Here is a 17,493-nt window from a genome sequence, read left to right on the forward strand (position 1 = left end):
AAAGGTACAGGAAACATGCAGAACACCAAACAGTGAAGACTCTAAAAGCCAAAAGGACCCAGGGTAGATATCTTGAAGAATTTATGATATCATAGATTCCAGACCAGACTATTATACCCAACACAACTTTTGATTGTCATAGATGTATAAAATTGAAGCAATAGTCACTTACAACCATTAGGTAAGTGCTTAAGAAGGCTAACTACAACCACGAAAACAAAGAAAATAAATTATTTCAGACCACCAAAATCAAAACGATGAAACATATCCACCCATCACCACCACAAAATCATCACCATCAATTAGAATGAAATAAGAGGAATCAATAGTCATTGGTCATTGGTCTCTCAATATCAACGGTCTAAATTACCCAATAAAGACACAGACTAAAAGAATGAATGTGAACACAGGATCCATCTTTGCACTGCATCCAAGAAACACACCTCAGCATCAAGGATAGATGTTGCCTCAGAGTAAAGATATTCCAAGTAACTGTACCTAAGGAGCAAGCTGGTGTAATCATTTTCCTATCTGACAAAATAGACTTCAAACCAACATGAATCAGAAAAAATAGGGAAAGACACAAAATACTCATCAAAGAAAAAAATCCACCAAGAAGACAATTCACTTCTTAACATTTATGCTCCCAACTGGAGGGCACCCAAGATTGTAAAAGAAACAGTAGTACAGCTTAAATCACATATTGACCCTCACACACTGATAGTTGGAGACTGTAATTCCTCACTCTCACCAATAGACAGATCTCCATACAAAAATAAATAAATAAGAGAAGTGTTGAAGTTAACAGACATTATAAACCAAATGGACCTAACAGACATTTACAGAACACTTCACCCCAACTTTACTTCTTTGCTTGGAACTTTCTCCAAATTGGACCATATATTCAGATACAGAGCAACTCTGGAAAGATACAAGAAAATTGAAATAACATGCTAAATCCTATCAGACCAACATGGATTAAAGCTGAATATCAACAAAGGAAGCAGCAGAAAGCTTACAAACTCACAGAAACTGAACTACTCCCCACTGAATGAAAAAATGGGTTAGGACAGAAATTAAGAAAGAAATCAAAGAATTTGAATAATAATGAATATACCACAAACTCAAACTTGTGGGACATAATGAAAGCAGTTCTGAGAGGTAAGTTCATAGCATTAAGTACCTACAGAGAAAAATTGGAGATGACTCATACCAGCAACTTAACAGTACACCTGAAAGCTCTAGAATAAAAAGAAGAAATCACACCCAAAAGTAAATAGCAAAAAATAACTAGACTCAGGTCTGAAATCAATAAAATAGAGACAAAGAGAACAATACAAAGAATTAATGAAACAAAGAATTGGTTCCTTGGGAAAATCGATAAGATAGACAAATCCTTATGAAACTAATTTTCTTGATAGGTTCGACTCACAAAAGTTAAACCAAGATTAGAAAAGCAATATAAACAGAACTATAGCCCTTAGTGAAATAGAAGTAGCAATTGAACGTCTCCTAACCAAAACCAAATCAAAACAAACAAAATACCAAAACAACAACAACAACAAAAACAAGCAAAGGTGGGGCCTATACAGGAGGGCACCAGATCCCCTGAATATGTGTTATGGCTTTCAGTTTACAATTCTTATGGGACTCCTGAGTGTGTTTTTTATTCCTTTGCCTTTTCTTTGGGTTCTTTTCCTTTTGTTTGTTTGTCTTATCCAAATTTGATGTTTTATGTTGTTATATTTTATTTTATTTTATTAAAGACATAAGACTATATTCTTCAGATTTGGTACATCATAGACATACAATATATTTTAACTTCCATTCTTCAAAATAAAATAAAACCTCCAGGTGACTGGGAAAGATGAGGTTACTTTAATGGAAATTGCTAACTTCATGGGGTGGACTGAGAAACATCAATCATCTTAATAATGCAATCTCTACTCAAAGAGTGGCATGTTTCTAGTTGTGCTTGAAAGATCAGGAAGAAAAGATAAGGGGCATAGCAGTGTAATAGCTAAGTGGAACAAACCTCTCACTCCTCTGAGATTCCTCTAAATCAAGAAGTCACAAGTTTCTTCTGGGTTTTTAAACTTAATAGCATTCCACACTTCATATCCCTGCCTCTTTCAAAACAAGCAGAAAATTGTTTCATATTTTATGAGCATTCGTCCCTTCATATTTATAGCTACAGGTGCATCAGGGGTGAGCACCACTGGGGATGCTGAGCATCTCACACATGCTTAGATCCAGACATTTGCATGCATTGGGAAGTTAACTTTGTGTTCGTCAGACAAATACAACTCTGGGCATAAATAACAATATATAAAAATCTTGATACAATTTTTATCTAAATTATTCTGTTAATTGAAGTCACTTAAGTACTGTAAAAAAAATCGGGAAGCACTAATGCCACCAAGAATTTCTCAGTATATTACCAAGTTAGAGTCCCAGCACTGAAAAACAGTTTTGCTGAGAGCACTGCTACTGAGCATGGTTTTGTTCACAACAAAGAATGCTCGGGAGGACGTCAAAAGTTCATGGATCTGACTAAAGGGAACCAAGGCAAATAAAACACTTTTTAAATGCAAACCTGAACCACTTATGTGCTGCTCAAGAAAAATATCAACTGCCAAGTTTAGATCAGTTAAAGAAAATACCGCCAAGCAGTTTCCCACAGTTAAGGAGCCCAAGTAGGTCGCAAACGTTGATAGATCACGCACACAAAGCACTTCGTCTTCTTATAGCAAGGTCTGGAAAGGTCAAGGAGGTAATACAGAAAGTTTTTGAACAGTATGTTTGCAGAATAAATATTCTATAGTAGCAGAAGCGCTGAAATGGGTGTTTTTAACGTAGCTCATTTGGCAGCTTAAAAAAAAACTCATGGAAATAGTAGTTTTCTTTATGATGTCCCGTTCCCCACAGGCATCCCGACTCTCTCTCTCCCCCTTTTGATGTAGGGCACTGTGTTGCACTTCAGTGGGAGTCTGAAGTGGTGAGGTTGTTTTCTAGGTTTCCAGGACTTGTTCCTGGATTCAGAAGAAAATAGGTCTTGAGTGGCCAGGTGACGGCTGCCTCATTTGTGGTCAGCTATTAGGCCATGCTCTGCAGGGTTCACTCACATATGTGGAACTACTGACAGTCTCACATTGGCTTATAAATAGCCACGCGAGGTCAAAATGCAGCTGTGAGCCCTGACTGGGAAGACTGTTCTGAGTTGATGAAAGAGGATTAGTCAGCAAAGGTCCACTGTGAATTCGTGTGTGAAATGCTGGGAAGAGTCTCCTGTGCCTGCTCAGGGTTTGGGGTGTGCACACTGAGCGTATGTGGGTGCAGGCCTGGTTACTACACCTTCAGAACACTGGAGTGAGAGATGGAGAAACGGTGAAGAGAAGGAATAATGGGACTGAAGGGGGGGAGCATGAGGTCCCGAAACCGGAAAGGATAGTGAATCTTAGGCAATTAATGTTTCTAACTACAGTGTTCTCAGATCCTTTCAATGCAAATGGTCCCCAGGCACTTGTGTTCCTGAAGACTGTGAGATGGGGACACCCTTCTGAGGTTCCCTAGAATACACTGAGCACCATAGTCTATGGTCTAGTTTTTATTGTGTGGCTTCTATAATGGTACGTCCCAGCAAGCCCTCAACATGTTTCCCATAGGCATCTGAAAGCACTTCCCTACCTAGACAAAAGGACTGGATTCTGTCACGTGCTCATTTTTCACCTCACCACTCTTACCAAATTCTTCTAGATGTTCTTTGCTGACTACAACGTTAACTTACAACCTTACCTTTACCTTTACTGCTCTGTAGCCCAGGCTGACCTCAGAGTCACCATCCTGCCACACAGCTTCCCCAGTGCTGGAGATGACAGATGTGTGCACACCACTGAGCTTTCTTTCTTTGTTTGTTTTATGTTTCTCAGTCTTTTCCAAATTGAGTAGCAATTATTTAATGGAGATCTAGGTTTTAAACTTAAATCTTACTTTAAATTTAAATTTTATTAATTTAATCAGCAGTATAGTTACAGTGCACAAATTAAGGAGTCAACACCCAGTCTGTCTTGTCACTGTCCTCCAGACCCTGACCTGAGTCACAAACATGTACACTCTTTTCTTATATGATTCTCCAAAGGTAACACAAGCATTTCCAGATAACTTTAACTTGAAGATGCTCTCTCAGATGCAGCTCTGTCAACATGCTGCAAGTCACCTGGCAGATTGTGCTTGCTTTGTTTGGTACTATGTCCTAGAAATGGACAGAAGTGCAGATACTGGAGATAACCCATTGTCAAACGGACAGTGTGTGCTGCTGGCATCGAATGGGTAGAGACTCTACAGCAGAGAGTTACCAAGGCCCTGATCACCACACCGTGAAGGCCTTGAAAACTTGTTCATGTGATACGGAAACATCCTGTCAACTGTAGCTGCCAAGTCCCCCAGAGTCTAAACATTGCTATGGTGCTTTATCAGAAGTTAATGCCTTGTGAAAACAGCCCTTTTTCTTTTTATTCTTAAGATAATTATATACAATCTGTGTATTTTCAGGTAATATTATTTCATATATGAGTATATAAGTGCATATTCATAATGGTAGCTCCTCAAATAGCCTCTTTCTCTTACTGACATATAATGGGTCATGTGCTTCACACTCCCTGATGTGGTAAGCTATTCCACCTCCCCGCCCACTTCCTGTTTCTTCCTATCTCTCTTTCTTTTTCCCTCCCTCCCTCTCCCTCTCTCTCTCCCTCCCCCTTCCCTGTCTCCCTCCCTCCCACCCTCCCTCCCTGCCTTCTTCCCTCCCTCCCTCTCTCCTCCTTTTCCTTTCATGTAGCCTTCACTGGCCTGGAACTCAATTCACAGATATCTACCTGCCTCTGCTTCCTGAGTGCTGGTGTTAAAGAAATGCATGGCCATTTCCAGCCCTCATTTTTATTTATAGCTTAATAAAATCCCACTGAGGGGCCAGTGGGAGGGCTTTGTGAGTGAGGCCTGTGCTGCCAGTCCTGACCCTCTGAAGTTGACTCGCAGGACTCACCCTGTGGCTGCCCACAGCTCCTGAGACTATGAATGAAGCACCATGCCTGGCCCATTTCACATCTGTTTATGACACAGAACACCCCCCACATTCGCTTGGTTATTATTTTCTCAGTGCTTTGTATAAGATCTCTAACTAGCATAATTTAAAAATCCATCTCACTATTTCCTCTTTTAAAAGTGAATTGACCCCTATCAAACGTTTTACCTTTAAAGAAAAATCAGTCATATATTTTGATTGCCTGTTAGTTCACTCATCTCATCATTTTTGTCTATTCCTTCCTTGTGTGCTTTTACACATAATTTATCTTTGGATTCACCATATTTGATATTTTTTCTATATTGTTTCAGAATCAGTGGTGTGATGGTGATAGTCTGATTTTATTTTGCAGAAACTCACTTAACTTTTAAATATACACAATTCATTGCACACATTTTTAACAGCACTGCACAGGTTTGAGTTTTCTGCACTTACTATGAGCATTCCAAAATGTGACATAGTGCTTGTATCTACCTGGCACCCTTTCCTCAGGTCACCAGAGTTCAACAACTTTATCTTCTGCCCACTTAAAAAAATCAAACACACCAGTGGCTAACGAAGTTCACTGGCGTTTACACTGCATGTGCATTGTAACTTGATTTCTTTTAGTTTTTGTCCCAAATCATATCCTTTTTTTCCATCTGACAGTTAGTCTAATTTATTAACTTATTTGTGCAATTTTCATCATAAGCTTTCTTTTCTTATCTTAAATTTGTTCCTTTCTTTTGGGCCACTTCTGTTTTTGGTAAAAGAAAACAACAATAACAAAAAAAAAGAACTCCCACACATTTAAAGAATCCTTTTGATGAGAAACTGAGTGACACAATTGTGTTTTCTTTTATGGAAATGTTTTCATTGTATCCACTCTTCTGGAAGGATTGCAAGCTAACGAAGAGGGAGGGAAGGGAAGGGAGACTGAAAAAGGCATAGAAAAGGAAGGGAGAGGGGGGGAGAGGGGAGGGAAGGGCTGAGGGAGGGGAGGGTGGCCGGAAGGAGAGGGGAGGAGCCAATGCTTTTCTAATGGGGTCAGTTATTGCCTGTCACCTTCCACCCCTACTATGTGGAGAAGTCAGATTACAGCCTAATTAGAATCTATGGAAGGCAATCAATTGCCTTCTTTTTCTGGGGTCTTTGGAGATTTTCCTTTTAATCCTTTACAATTCACACTATCATAGTGGTATGTTTAGAAGTAAGGGCATTTTATTTATTCCATGTCGTGTCTGGGATGATCTGTGCATCTTACCTTATCATTCACATGTTCTTTCCATTCTTAAAATTCTTGGCTCTTAACAGTCCAGTTCCACCCCTCCCACCCTACTGTTTTGTTCCAGAGCCTTCTTAAATAGTTCAGGGATTGAAGGCTAAGATGAAATAGTTCAGGGATTGAAGGCTAAGATGACCATAGAGTATGCCGCAGTGCTGCTGTACCCTTCTTTCCTGTGGCTTTCAGCTTCCTAAGATGTCCTTGAAGAGACCAAGTTGGGTGTTATAGCCTTACAAAGTAGCCTACAACACTGAGCCTATTATATTAACTGATAACATCCCTGTGCCTACACCAGACCCAGCAAAGGATAACAAAGCTAGCACTGACTGAGACATCTTGTTCCCAGGTTTGTGCACACTGCAGCATGCACACCTTTGGGCTTTTTGGGATTTTTAGAATGGGAATGGAGTAGACACATGATGAGTCAGTTTGTATGAAAGAGTCTGTAATGTTCAAAGTATGGCTGACTTAACAAGTTTGGAAATAAAATCCCCATTGTATGATAATTATCATTCTTAAACTGCTACTGATTCAAATGCTACATAAATCTAAGTAAATGACTTAGCAGCAGTTTACTAACTGAATGCAATTACTTCATAGTAAGGTAACAAACCAAAGAAATATGAAACAGCAGTAGCAAGTCTCTGGTGCTATGGCAGGTTTAGTCAGTGTGAGTCTGTCTTTAAAAACTCCACTCAACTTGGTTCCTTTGTTTTTAAGAATGGGGCAGAATCCTAGATCCTTCATCCAGTGGCTGATGGAAGCAGAGGCAGACACCCACAGCTAAACACTGAGCTGAACTCCCAGAATCCAGTTGCAGAGAGGGGGGAATGATAAGCAAAGGGGTCAAGACCATAGAAAGTTCTGTTGGAGAGAGCCACAGGAACAAGGGGGAGTTCATAGACCCCAGACTGATAGCTGGGAAACCAGCATAAGACTGACCCAGACCCCTTGATCGTGGATGCCAGTTTGGAGGTCTGGGCAATTTATGGGGCCTCTGGTAGTGAATCAGTATTTATCCCTAGTACACAAATGGACTTTGGGATGTCATTCCCCATGAAGGGTTACTTTCTCAGCCTGGACACACAGGGTAGAGCCTAGGCTCTGCTACAAATGGTATGACAGACTTTGAAGATCCCCAGTGGAAGGCCTCACCCTCCCTGGGGAGCAGAAAAGGGGATGGGATAGGGGGACGGTGGAAGGCAGGGGAGGAGGGGAGGGAGAAGAAACTGAGATTGACATGTAAAACAAGCTTGTTTCCAAAATAAATTAAAAAAAAAGAACGGGACAGAAAGTTGATGGGGGAAGTCCTGTGTATATGTCAATAAAGCACTGTTGGCCAATAGGGAAGCAAGATAGGTGGGACTAGGAGTTGAGGAGGACTCTGGGTAGGAGAAACACAGGAAGTCAAGATGTAACCGCCATGGGGTAGGAAGCCTGGAAAGTTCTCTGGTAATAGAAATACTTAGATTAACAATTATGGGATAAATACTCAAGTCAGAGCTAGCCAGTAAGAAACAAGCAAGGCCAACAGCTTCATAATTAATATAGCCTCCTGTGTGTTTATTTGGGACTGATGCGGCTCTGGAACCAGCCTGGCAGGAAGGCCTCTCTTTACAGAAAGTGAAAAAGAGAAGGTTCAACTTCCTGTGTGCCTTCCAGAAATACAGGGATTTACAGTGAGAGATGCTGCCCTCCTGAGCTAATGTGACTTATGCAGTGAGACTGAGGAGAAGGCTAGGAGCTTCAGGTTTCCTTGACTAACTCTGTAGTCAGACGTTTTCCTTCTGCTGAATCCAGCTGGAGATGGCATGTTTTAATTATGCCAAAAGAGCATTGCTAACTGGTGTGTAGAGGATGGGTTCTGGGGAAAAGTAAATCCAGAGAGATGCTTATGAATCACGTTTAAATATGGTGCTTCAGTACAGGATTTCTTTGAGGATTTAGAATGCTAAAACGTATTTATGAATTCCCCAAATCAATTTATCATCTCCCACCTTTAATTCTGACTAAGACACTTTTCTGCATGCAATATTTAGTTACTCCCCATTTGAAAAGTACATATATTGTCTAACACTAGAGCTAGTGCAAACAACAAAATATTAGAAAGAAAAAAAAGACATGGTTCAGGCACAATGAAACCTGTGCTTCTCAAACCCTCTTTAGTGGATCTGTGTGGACTGAAGGCACAGCTCAGTGGTGAGAAGCCTCCAGGCAGATCGTCAGTACCACAAAAACAAAAAGTGAAAAAGAAGTGGAACACCAATTGTATTTTAAATATGCATTTTCACCACACCACAGAAACTGACAAAAGTTAAGTGGTACAAATACTTATATTGTGAAGATACAGTACTGCAGGTAGAATGTACTTTTTTTGTAGAGTCTTACTGTGTAGTCATCTCCCTCTGGCCCTCCACTCTGGGCCTTCCTGCCTCTGCCTTGGAATGCTAGAATACAGGTGTGTGGTGCCATGACCTGCTCTTACTCCAAGTGTTAACACTTATTTATAACTAACCACTTTTGGGTACCTTTGTGAAAAGATGCACATGCCAAAAGGTGGGGTAAACATAACAAGAGAAACTTTACTATAAACCGTCTTCAAATGTTTTACAAGTTATACATGTGCTTAAACTCATTTAAAAGAACAGGGTAGCAACAGCAGAGAATTGCAAGCAAATCCCTACTGCCTGTGAAACTCTGTCAGTGTGCGATTCCAGGCAGAGTTTCACAGTGCTGGCACAGTCACCTCTCCATCTGTAAGGCAATCATTGCATAAACACAGCTGGGTAAAAACAGCAGAGATTCGTTAGTGGTGGTTGGGTGCTGGATACTGTAACAGAGTCAGAGGAACAAACCAGTGTCCATCAAATACCCCAAACAAATAAATCTTTCTTGGAGTGTGAGTTATTATGGGCAGACATGCCACCCTTTGCCTGAGAGCACACAGTGACAAATGGATTCCCGACCCCATGAGTTTTTAAATCTCATATACCAGGAAACCATGGTGAAGAAAGTACAAGAAATAGCTTTGCTCTGATGAATGAACCATAAATAGCAACACTGGAAAGCTGGTGGCATGTGTGTTTAACAGACACCTGGTGCTCGATGAGATTTGTCAACTTAATACCTGGAAGGAAACTAGGCTCAGATATGCAATGAAAGTGCTAGTCCTTCAGAACTTTGACCTGGATATGAGAATGGTACCAGGATGATGATGGCAGCACTGTGTTAGTCATGAATTCATAGAAGGAAACACCAAACTAACAGAAGATTAAACCAAGTGGATTGGGAAATAGGCACATCCAATGAACCTGGGACTTCATTCTAAATTCAAACTGTTAATGATGCAATATTCTGTTTCATCATGATCAAACAGATCACTTTATCCTTATAATTTCCTCAAAATGAATGCATTTAATTGAAAAAATTTTTAATTGATTTTATAGCTTTACCCAGGTACCCAACTAGACACAGTTGCCATCTAGTGGTCTACCACACTACAGTGACTGCTTTTGGGGTGTGCAGGCAGGGCTCACCATTGTAGTGATAAAAATGGAGCAGGATTCATGGGGAAGGCAGGCACAGCTGTCTAGAACAAACACACGCTAACATTCAGTCACAGAAAAAGTTCTACACAGTCAAACCAATGTTGGTGTACTGAGATCCCCAGGGTTCTAGAGATGAACACTGGGAGCAAACTTCCTTGGGGTCTCTTTAGCTAAAATCAGATACTGCCTCTCTTGATTATCATAGGTAACTAAGCCCCCTGATTTCTCTTTGCTTCTGTAGGCATCTCACTTCCTGAGTCCATCCTAAATACCATGAAGAGCCACATCCCCAGGATATCCTGAACCCTTGTCTGAATGCTAAACTCATCTATGGCATTGCATAGTTAATATTGCTAAGGGTACCAGAGACCAAACAACAGATGCCACATCTCCCTTTGACCCATTTTTAATATAAAATAAAGATAGAAACATGGGATTTGGACTTTGATGTTTCAACATAGAAACAGCAGGAAAACTGGAAGAAGCAATTTTCAGGAATAAAGTATATGAGTCTACAAAATTTGCATCACAGGCCGAGACACACTCCATCAAATGAGTCTCAGTTCAAATTTTCCACAGAAAATTCTGGAACATGCCTGCTTTTACATGCAAATATTTAAGATGAGAAGTTACTGGGTCTTACCTATAATGAAAAGAATCTCCACTGCAATGTCACTGACTGTTGTACTCCGAGTTGTGGACAGGTCTTCATTGCCAATGAAACACACGTTGTAAGGTACTGTCACGGCAACATAAAATGTTGCCAGCAAAATGAGCCAGTCCCAGCCAGCTTTGAAAGTGCTGAAGTGCAGCAGGATGAACTTGGACTTTTTTGCGTCAGAAACCTTATACTCTGGGAATGCTGGTTTATCTACAAACACGTTCTGTGGGTAAAGACACAGAAGAGAGGGAGCCAAGAAGCATACGATTAGAAATGGAGACTGAGCAGCTCTAAATGCAGGACAATCCATGCACTCAACATCAAATACCTTACAAGTGACTTGTAAAACTGAGTCTACTGTCCCATGCCACCCAACTGTGATTCACTCAACTACTGGCTTCATTGTGTTGCTGGTCCCACAAGATTCCAAGTGAGGTAAAAGTCCCATCACCTAGGGAAGATACAGGCTATTGTAACACTGTAAACTGTCGTGATGTCGCTGTATAGGAATATACTGGGTCTTAGTCAGGTACAAGTACACCATAGATATGCATAGTAGACAATATCAGTCATAGTAATAAACAGGTATTCCTGGTTTATATGTTTATAATACATTCATCCTACTTTGTTTCAGAGTGTGTTCCTATGTATTTAAAAGTTCACTGTCAGCATTGAGTATACAATCTTCAGGCTCACACTTAATCTGCTGAACTCACTGCTTATTGGCACAGTGAGTGATTGAGCAGCAAGCCTATTAGTTTGTACACATAAATACAGATGCCCAAGGAGGTCAAAAGAGTGTGTTAGATCTCTTCGGAATTACGGGCATTTATGCGACACTCGACATGGGCAATAGAGACCGAGCTCAGCCCCTCTGTGGGAGCAGTGTGTGCTCTGAGTCATCTTACACTCAGAGTCATCTCCAGCCCAGACCAGCACTGCGTAGATTGTTACTAACACCCTCTATGGGATTCCTACAAAAACAAAATTACCATAATAATACACTTCTTAGAATGTGTCCTGCTTGTTACTGAACTAAAACTAAACAGTGCTCTCTGTTATGTGCCCAGCACTCTGGAGATTTTTAGTAACTGTTGAGACAGTAATCTAGATTGTGTTCTTGGCTGGCAAAACCAGCAGAGACAGCTGATCTGAACAGGGGAGAGCTCTTGGACCCCAGACCGACAGTGGGGAGGCCAGCATGGGACTGATCTGGACCCCCAAAATGTGAGTGTCAGCGAGAAGGCCTGGGCGACCTATGGGGCCCTGAGCTGTGGATCAGTGTCTATCCCGATATACAAACAGTCTTTGTGTGCCTATAGCACAAAGAGGGATGCTCTCTCAGCCTGGACTCTTAGGGGAGTGCCTGGACCCTACCCAGAGTAAAATGACAGACTCTAGATATCCCTTATGTGGAAGGATTTGGCAATAGGGTGGGAGGGTGGGGGAAAAGGGGAGTGCGGGAGGAGGGGAGGGAGAGGGAACTGGGATTGACATGTAAAACAAGCTATTTAAAATTAAAATAAAAATGATAATAAATAAAAAAACAAAACTTATCTTAAATGTCATCTAAAAGCATCCAGCTGCGAGTGTCATCCTATACATAAAGTAACACAAAAAGCATACTGTGTGTTCACTAATATGAGCGCAGTCTGCACATGGGTGGATTTCAGGTCGCAGTCATTACCCAAAGATCTCTGACCTGGGATTCTGGTGATGTCAGAAAAGATGACCCCTCTTCCAAAAGGTAGAGATGACCACCATTCTGCAAATATTCCTGTCAAAATACACAGGGTGGCACATGCTCGTGTGCATTGTGGGTATTGGTGATGCTTCTAATCAGAACTCAGACCTCATTACTTTGACCAATATGGATATGCTCAGAAATATACCACCCACTAAGAAGGAGAGAAGCAGCTATTTGGGGGTTATTTTTCAAGTCCTGCAGGAGGAAAGTAATGTTCACCGCACAGCTGATTAACAGAGACTAGCTAGAGCTTTTGATGGCTGTCAAGGCACTTTGCTTTAAAAGCAGTCGGAATGGATGAACATCCCTGTTGGTAGGAGACAAAAGGAGGCTCAACAATAACATGTGTGGAAATTCCACAAGCCTGTGGCCAGGCATTTATAGACTCTGCCCTGACCTTAATTAATGAGAAATGCAAGAAAGGTAATGAGAACTTAGATTTGAAATTTAACTTGAACGAACAGAAGAAAGTTCTGAATATATGGCACTTGTAGGCCACAGTGTTCTTGCCTTGTCTCAGTCCAAAGGGAGGGCAGATAAATATTGTGTGTTCAGGAAGCTTCGGATGAGAGGATTCCAAGGACATCAATAGAGATAGAACTTGAAGTTATTGGTTCCGCCCCTTGTCACACAGGCATGCCATGCTCATGCTCCGTGGTGGGCCATTGCTTCACTTCCAGATAGTTGGTTGGCGCCACTTAATGTATTCCATCAAACTACCTACCTGATCATTGAGGAAAAGTTCCAAAGGTTTGCCATAAAACCAAGACAATGAATTACTTTGTATGTCTGTGGAATGTGCTTGTGTGTGTTGGGGGGTGTTAAAGCTCATTCAAGAGATCAGAAGAGAGACTTGGGGTACACAAATATTCATCTCCCCAAGTTTGATAAGGTACTTTGAAGTTATTATAGAATATAATAAATCTTTTAAAGTTTACTTATTTTGTTTTATGTGTATGTCTTTTTTTTTATCTGCATGTGTGCCTGTACATTACATGCATATCTGGTGCTTATAGAGGCGAGAAGGAGGCATCAAATTCCCTAGAGAAGGAGTTACAAGCAGTTTTGATCCACTGTGTGAGGACTGGGAACCAAACCCTGCTTCTCTTTAAGAATAGTAAGTGTTCTTAATTGATGAGCCATCTTTCTAGCCCTTGACGCAATAGATTGAGTTATGACTTTATCCCTAAACATTTATAAGAGGAAATTATCAGGATTCACCGGGAGTACTTTATGCTTCTATCCAAATAGCTACTGTCTTTGCCATTTTGTTGGAGTGCCTCAGATTGTACCTAGTGTGAGAGAAGAGGCCTAGAGTGAGGATTGTGCCCTCTTAGGAAGATGTCTGCTTTGGGTCACAAAGATTCCATTTAACTCTGTGATACTGAGACAGTCATTACCCAAAGATCTCTGACCTGGGATTCGGGTGAGCAATGTGTGAGCATCTTTCAATGTGAACTGCATGGTGCCAATTTCAGAGACTACCTCAAGTGTGTAAGTTAAAGTTATAGTCAAATTATTGTTACAGCATGGTATTTAAAATTATACTTCGGATTCAATACATTTCAGGTTTGACTTAGCTTTGGAAGGGTCAATAATTCAATCCTGCACACATCATCACATAGTTAACTGGGTGGCAAAAGGCTTACTACATGAAAGTCTTTAACAAATCCTTTGAATCAAGCAAATTCTTACAAGTTTAAAAAATATGCCTGTGCATAAAATGTGCAATCTATGAAAACAGGGAAGGAATGTCACAGTGTTTAAACCCTCAAATATATGGAGCATGTCCAAGGACTAAGACAAGGTTTTAAACAAAAAAATATAGATTTTGAGCATCTGTTACTACTTAATTTTGAGGTGCATGCTCTAGAACCAATAATGCTTTAGTTGGTTAATTTTTATCCTATGAATTATCCAAATGCACTAGTTAACTCCAAAGCCTTACTAAGATGTTTGTTTTCTAAAGTATTTTGTGATATTCCCTTGAAACTCACCTCTGAATGCACAAGGGGGCAGAAAATACTCTCACAGTTGCTACAGTGGGCACACCTGATGCAGGGCCTGTCTTTGATGATATCACTAATGAGTGAGGCTTCCTGTGCATGGCTAGCATTACTCTCAAACTCCTGAGGGACGGTCTTCTTCAACCTGTACAATATTTGTTTCTGCTGGATAGACTAGCTTCATCCTCTCCTCATTTCATCAAGAATCAAAATCAAGAGGAAGGAAAGTCTTTCTCCAGCAGTTTCCAGGCAAACTTAGAGTCTAAGTTAAAGGCTTTACCTCCCATCATCTGGACATAGGCCTAAGGAGATCTTTCGCCTGTGAATACTGTATAGGATCATCTATGGGGAAAAGCTGCTCAAGAACAAGACAGCGATTTGAGGCAGAAAAAATTAAGGTCTGATCCCCTTAGCTGATTTTTCTCCTTTTACAGATTTTAATGAAAACCCAAAAAGGTTGGGTTTTTTCCCCCTTTTGTTAAGATGGAGCTAATAAAAACCTTAAGCAGTACTAGCTTGCTGTGAGAATTGAATAACAAAATGTAAGGAAGGCAATTTTAAATAGCTAGCATGATAAAATACTAGTGGTTCTTTTTGTGTACATGGGTTACGGCAGCTGGAGTTCCTCTAAGATTGCTTTTCCAGTAAGTGTGGGACCTTTCTGTCCTTCCTCCTCTCTTCCTGCTGTCTGGCCGTTAGCTGCTCTCTATCCTGCACAGTGACTCACTCCACACCTGGCTTCTGAAGTCAGGACACCTGTGCTGTCACTGACTCTGAGCCGACTAGGCATTCTTAGTTACTCCCCTCCCCTCTGAGGGTTATACTTCTGAACTGAACAGCAGCAATTAAGCAAGCCACTAAGGAGTGCGAGTTATAACTTTTGTCATACAGATTTTCAAAAAATGCTTTATAGGTTATTAAATCTAGAGGGGAAAGTAGCAAGGCTCAACAAATGCAGTTTAATCTCACTGAGACTTTCAGTGTTTCAGTGAATCTTAAGTAAATGCTTCTCAGCTAAAGCAAGAAGACAGTGTGGACTTCCAGCATAAACAAATCTCCGTATATGTGCATATCAGTGATGCTCTTGAGCAGTGCTCTCACACACCGAAAAGACAAAACAAGACAGAAAACTACCATGGAAACTTAGAACAACAACCACACCAAAAACAAAACAAAAGATCCTTTCACCCACCATCGGCTATGCTGCACTTTGCACAGGAGTGAATGGCAGAACAGCTAAGGCTCATTGGGTGACCCCAGGAGCACGAGTGGACCAGAACACTGACTGTGACTTCCAGAAGGAATCACATTAAAACCAAACCACATTTGTAGCATATTCAGATAGCTCCCCATACCCTGGGTGTATACACCTTTCTTTGTTTGCTATAAGCACAGAAATCGACACTTTGTACACCTGAAGCAAGGCTGTTTCATCAAGACATTGGCTATAAGTCAGGGTCACTGCAGGGCTGGCTATAAAGTAGGGTTGTGACCCATCTCAAAATACCGAAGGAGCTCTGCTTTCTGGATATGGTTGTTTATGATTCCACTGGCAAATTAGACCAGCTGTTCAATTCTCCACCCATAGTCACCCCCCAAATCTGCAGAGTCTGACCACTCCACCCTGAAAAGCTGTGTTTGAAAGTCTACAAACAGAAGACATTGTTTTGCTCTTCTCCACACAGGTGAAGGTTCCTTGTGTTAATACAAGTTATGTGTAAATTTCTTGAGGGTATGATGTGTGATTAAAACCCTTTGAAAACAAACCAAGCAGCTTTTACTGGCACAATGGCTTTCAAGAGGTGGCACACTGGTTCTCGAAGCAGCCCTTACTGTAATTCAGTAAAAGTGAAACTTGTTATATAACCTAATCAGCATAGCTTGGAATTCCAATGCAAAGCTGCATTGTCTGAAAGTCCCATCTCTTTTGTACAGAAGTGAGGCCTTAAATGGAGTGATGACATGCACTGGTCCATGGTTCCCCTGGGTAAAGGCACAAAGGAGCATGAGATCAAGAGTAACACTGACTCTGATACTCAGTGTATGAATTAGTCACTAACTAACTGTAAACGTGATGTGCTGCATCGTCCTGTTTCTCAAACCATAGCGTCTCTCAGGTGTCGGTTCACTGACTGCACGTCTGGGTGCCCTCCTGGACGCACTGTGCACTGACTCCCACAGCACTGCAATCTCTGCGCTGTGATAACACTATGATTGCACACGTTTCATAGAAATACCTTGTGACACTGACTGTTCCGAGTTTGTTCTTTATGGGTAAATGCAAGCCAAAGTGGTAAAAAGAAAACTAAACTAAAAAAATTTGATAAATGAGTAATTGGAACCTTTCCTTGGCATACCACACATTGCTCTCCAGGGAAACTGGTGTCCACAATGAACACACACCACCTACATTGTTTATTTTCAATTTGTTCTTCTCTCTTCTTTGCAGGTGTCCCGAGATGTGATAAAGGACAGCTCGGCTCCGTCTCCGGGCTGAGTCAAAGTGGGCCCCCGCTCTGGATCTTCCTTTGGCTCTGTCTGCAGGGAAATAAGACATCAGAGAAAGCACCAGTTCATCCCAAGGATGCTGAGCTCTGACAGGTCATGAGCGAGAGCCTACCGTGTTTTATGTGTTTTCAAACACTTAAAGGTCCTGATGAATCCCGATGACACGTATTTTAACCTTAGTTCAGCATAGTTTCCTTGTTTTCCATCATTATACTAGCTGCATTGTTACTTAAACACCAAAGTAAAACATTCGTGAGAACAGATGGGCCATGTGAGGTCCAGCAAGCACAGGACTCTGATTGCACCTGCTCTACCATACTGCTGTCGGGAACCCTTCTTCACACGTAGAAAGCTTATTTCCCCTTAGGTAATTTCAAATGCAAAAGTAAAAGTCACACTCATAATTACTTTTCTTTATATCAATAGAAAGTTTATAATAAAAATAATAGTTTCTAGTTAGCATTAACTGTCAATTTGACACAGTCTTTTAAATTTTACAATTTTTCCATTTTGAATTTAGAAATTAATTTGATTATTTGAGAATCCATACAATTTATTTTGGTCATATTCATCCCCAAGTCCTCCCCTTGACTTCCACCAGATTTGTTCCCACCTCCCTATCCCCCCAAGTTTATGTCCTCTTTTATTTGAATTCAATTTGCGTTATACGTTTACTTCT

General features: G+C 40.9%; 1 protein-coding gene across 1 annotated transcript in view; it reads right to left on the reverse strand.

The window, feature by feature from the left end:
• Kcnh8 (potassium voltage-gated channel subfamily H member 8) overlaps positions 1-17,493 on the reverse strand; it is a 375,994-nt gene that overhangs the window by 162,737 nt on the left and 195,764 nt on the right. The window contains exons 4-5 of the mRNA XM_040729522.1: positions 16,717-16,844; positions 10,536-10,776 (exon numbers count right to left, since the gene is read on the reverse strand). Coding sequence (XP_040585456.1) covers positions 10,536-10,776; positions 16,717-16,844 — 369 coding nt within the window. The remainder of the gene's footprint in view (positions 1-10,535; positions 10,777-16,716; positions 16,845-17,493) is intronic.

Source organism: Mesocricetus auratus, unplaced genomic scaffold (assembly GCF_017639785.1).
Source record: "Mesocricetus auratus isolate SY011 unplaced genomic scaffold, BCM_Maur_2.0 Super-Scaffold_100021, whole genome shotgun sequence".
Classification (NCBI taxonomy): domain Eukaryota; kingdom Metazoa; phylum Chordata; class Mammalia; order Rodentia; family Cricetidae; genus Mesocricetus; species Mesocricetus auratus.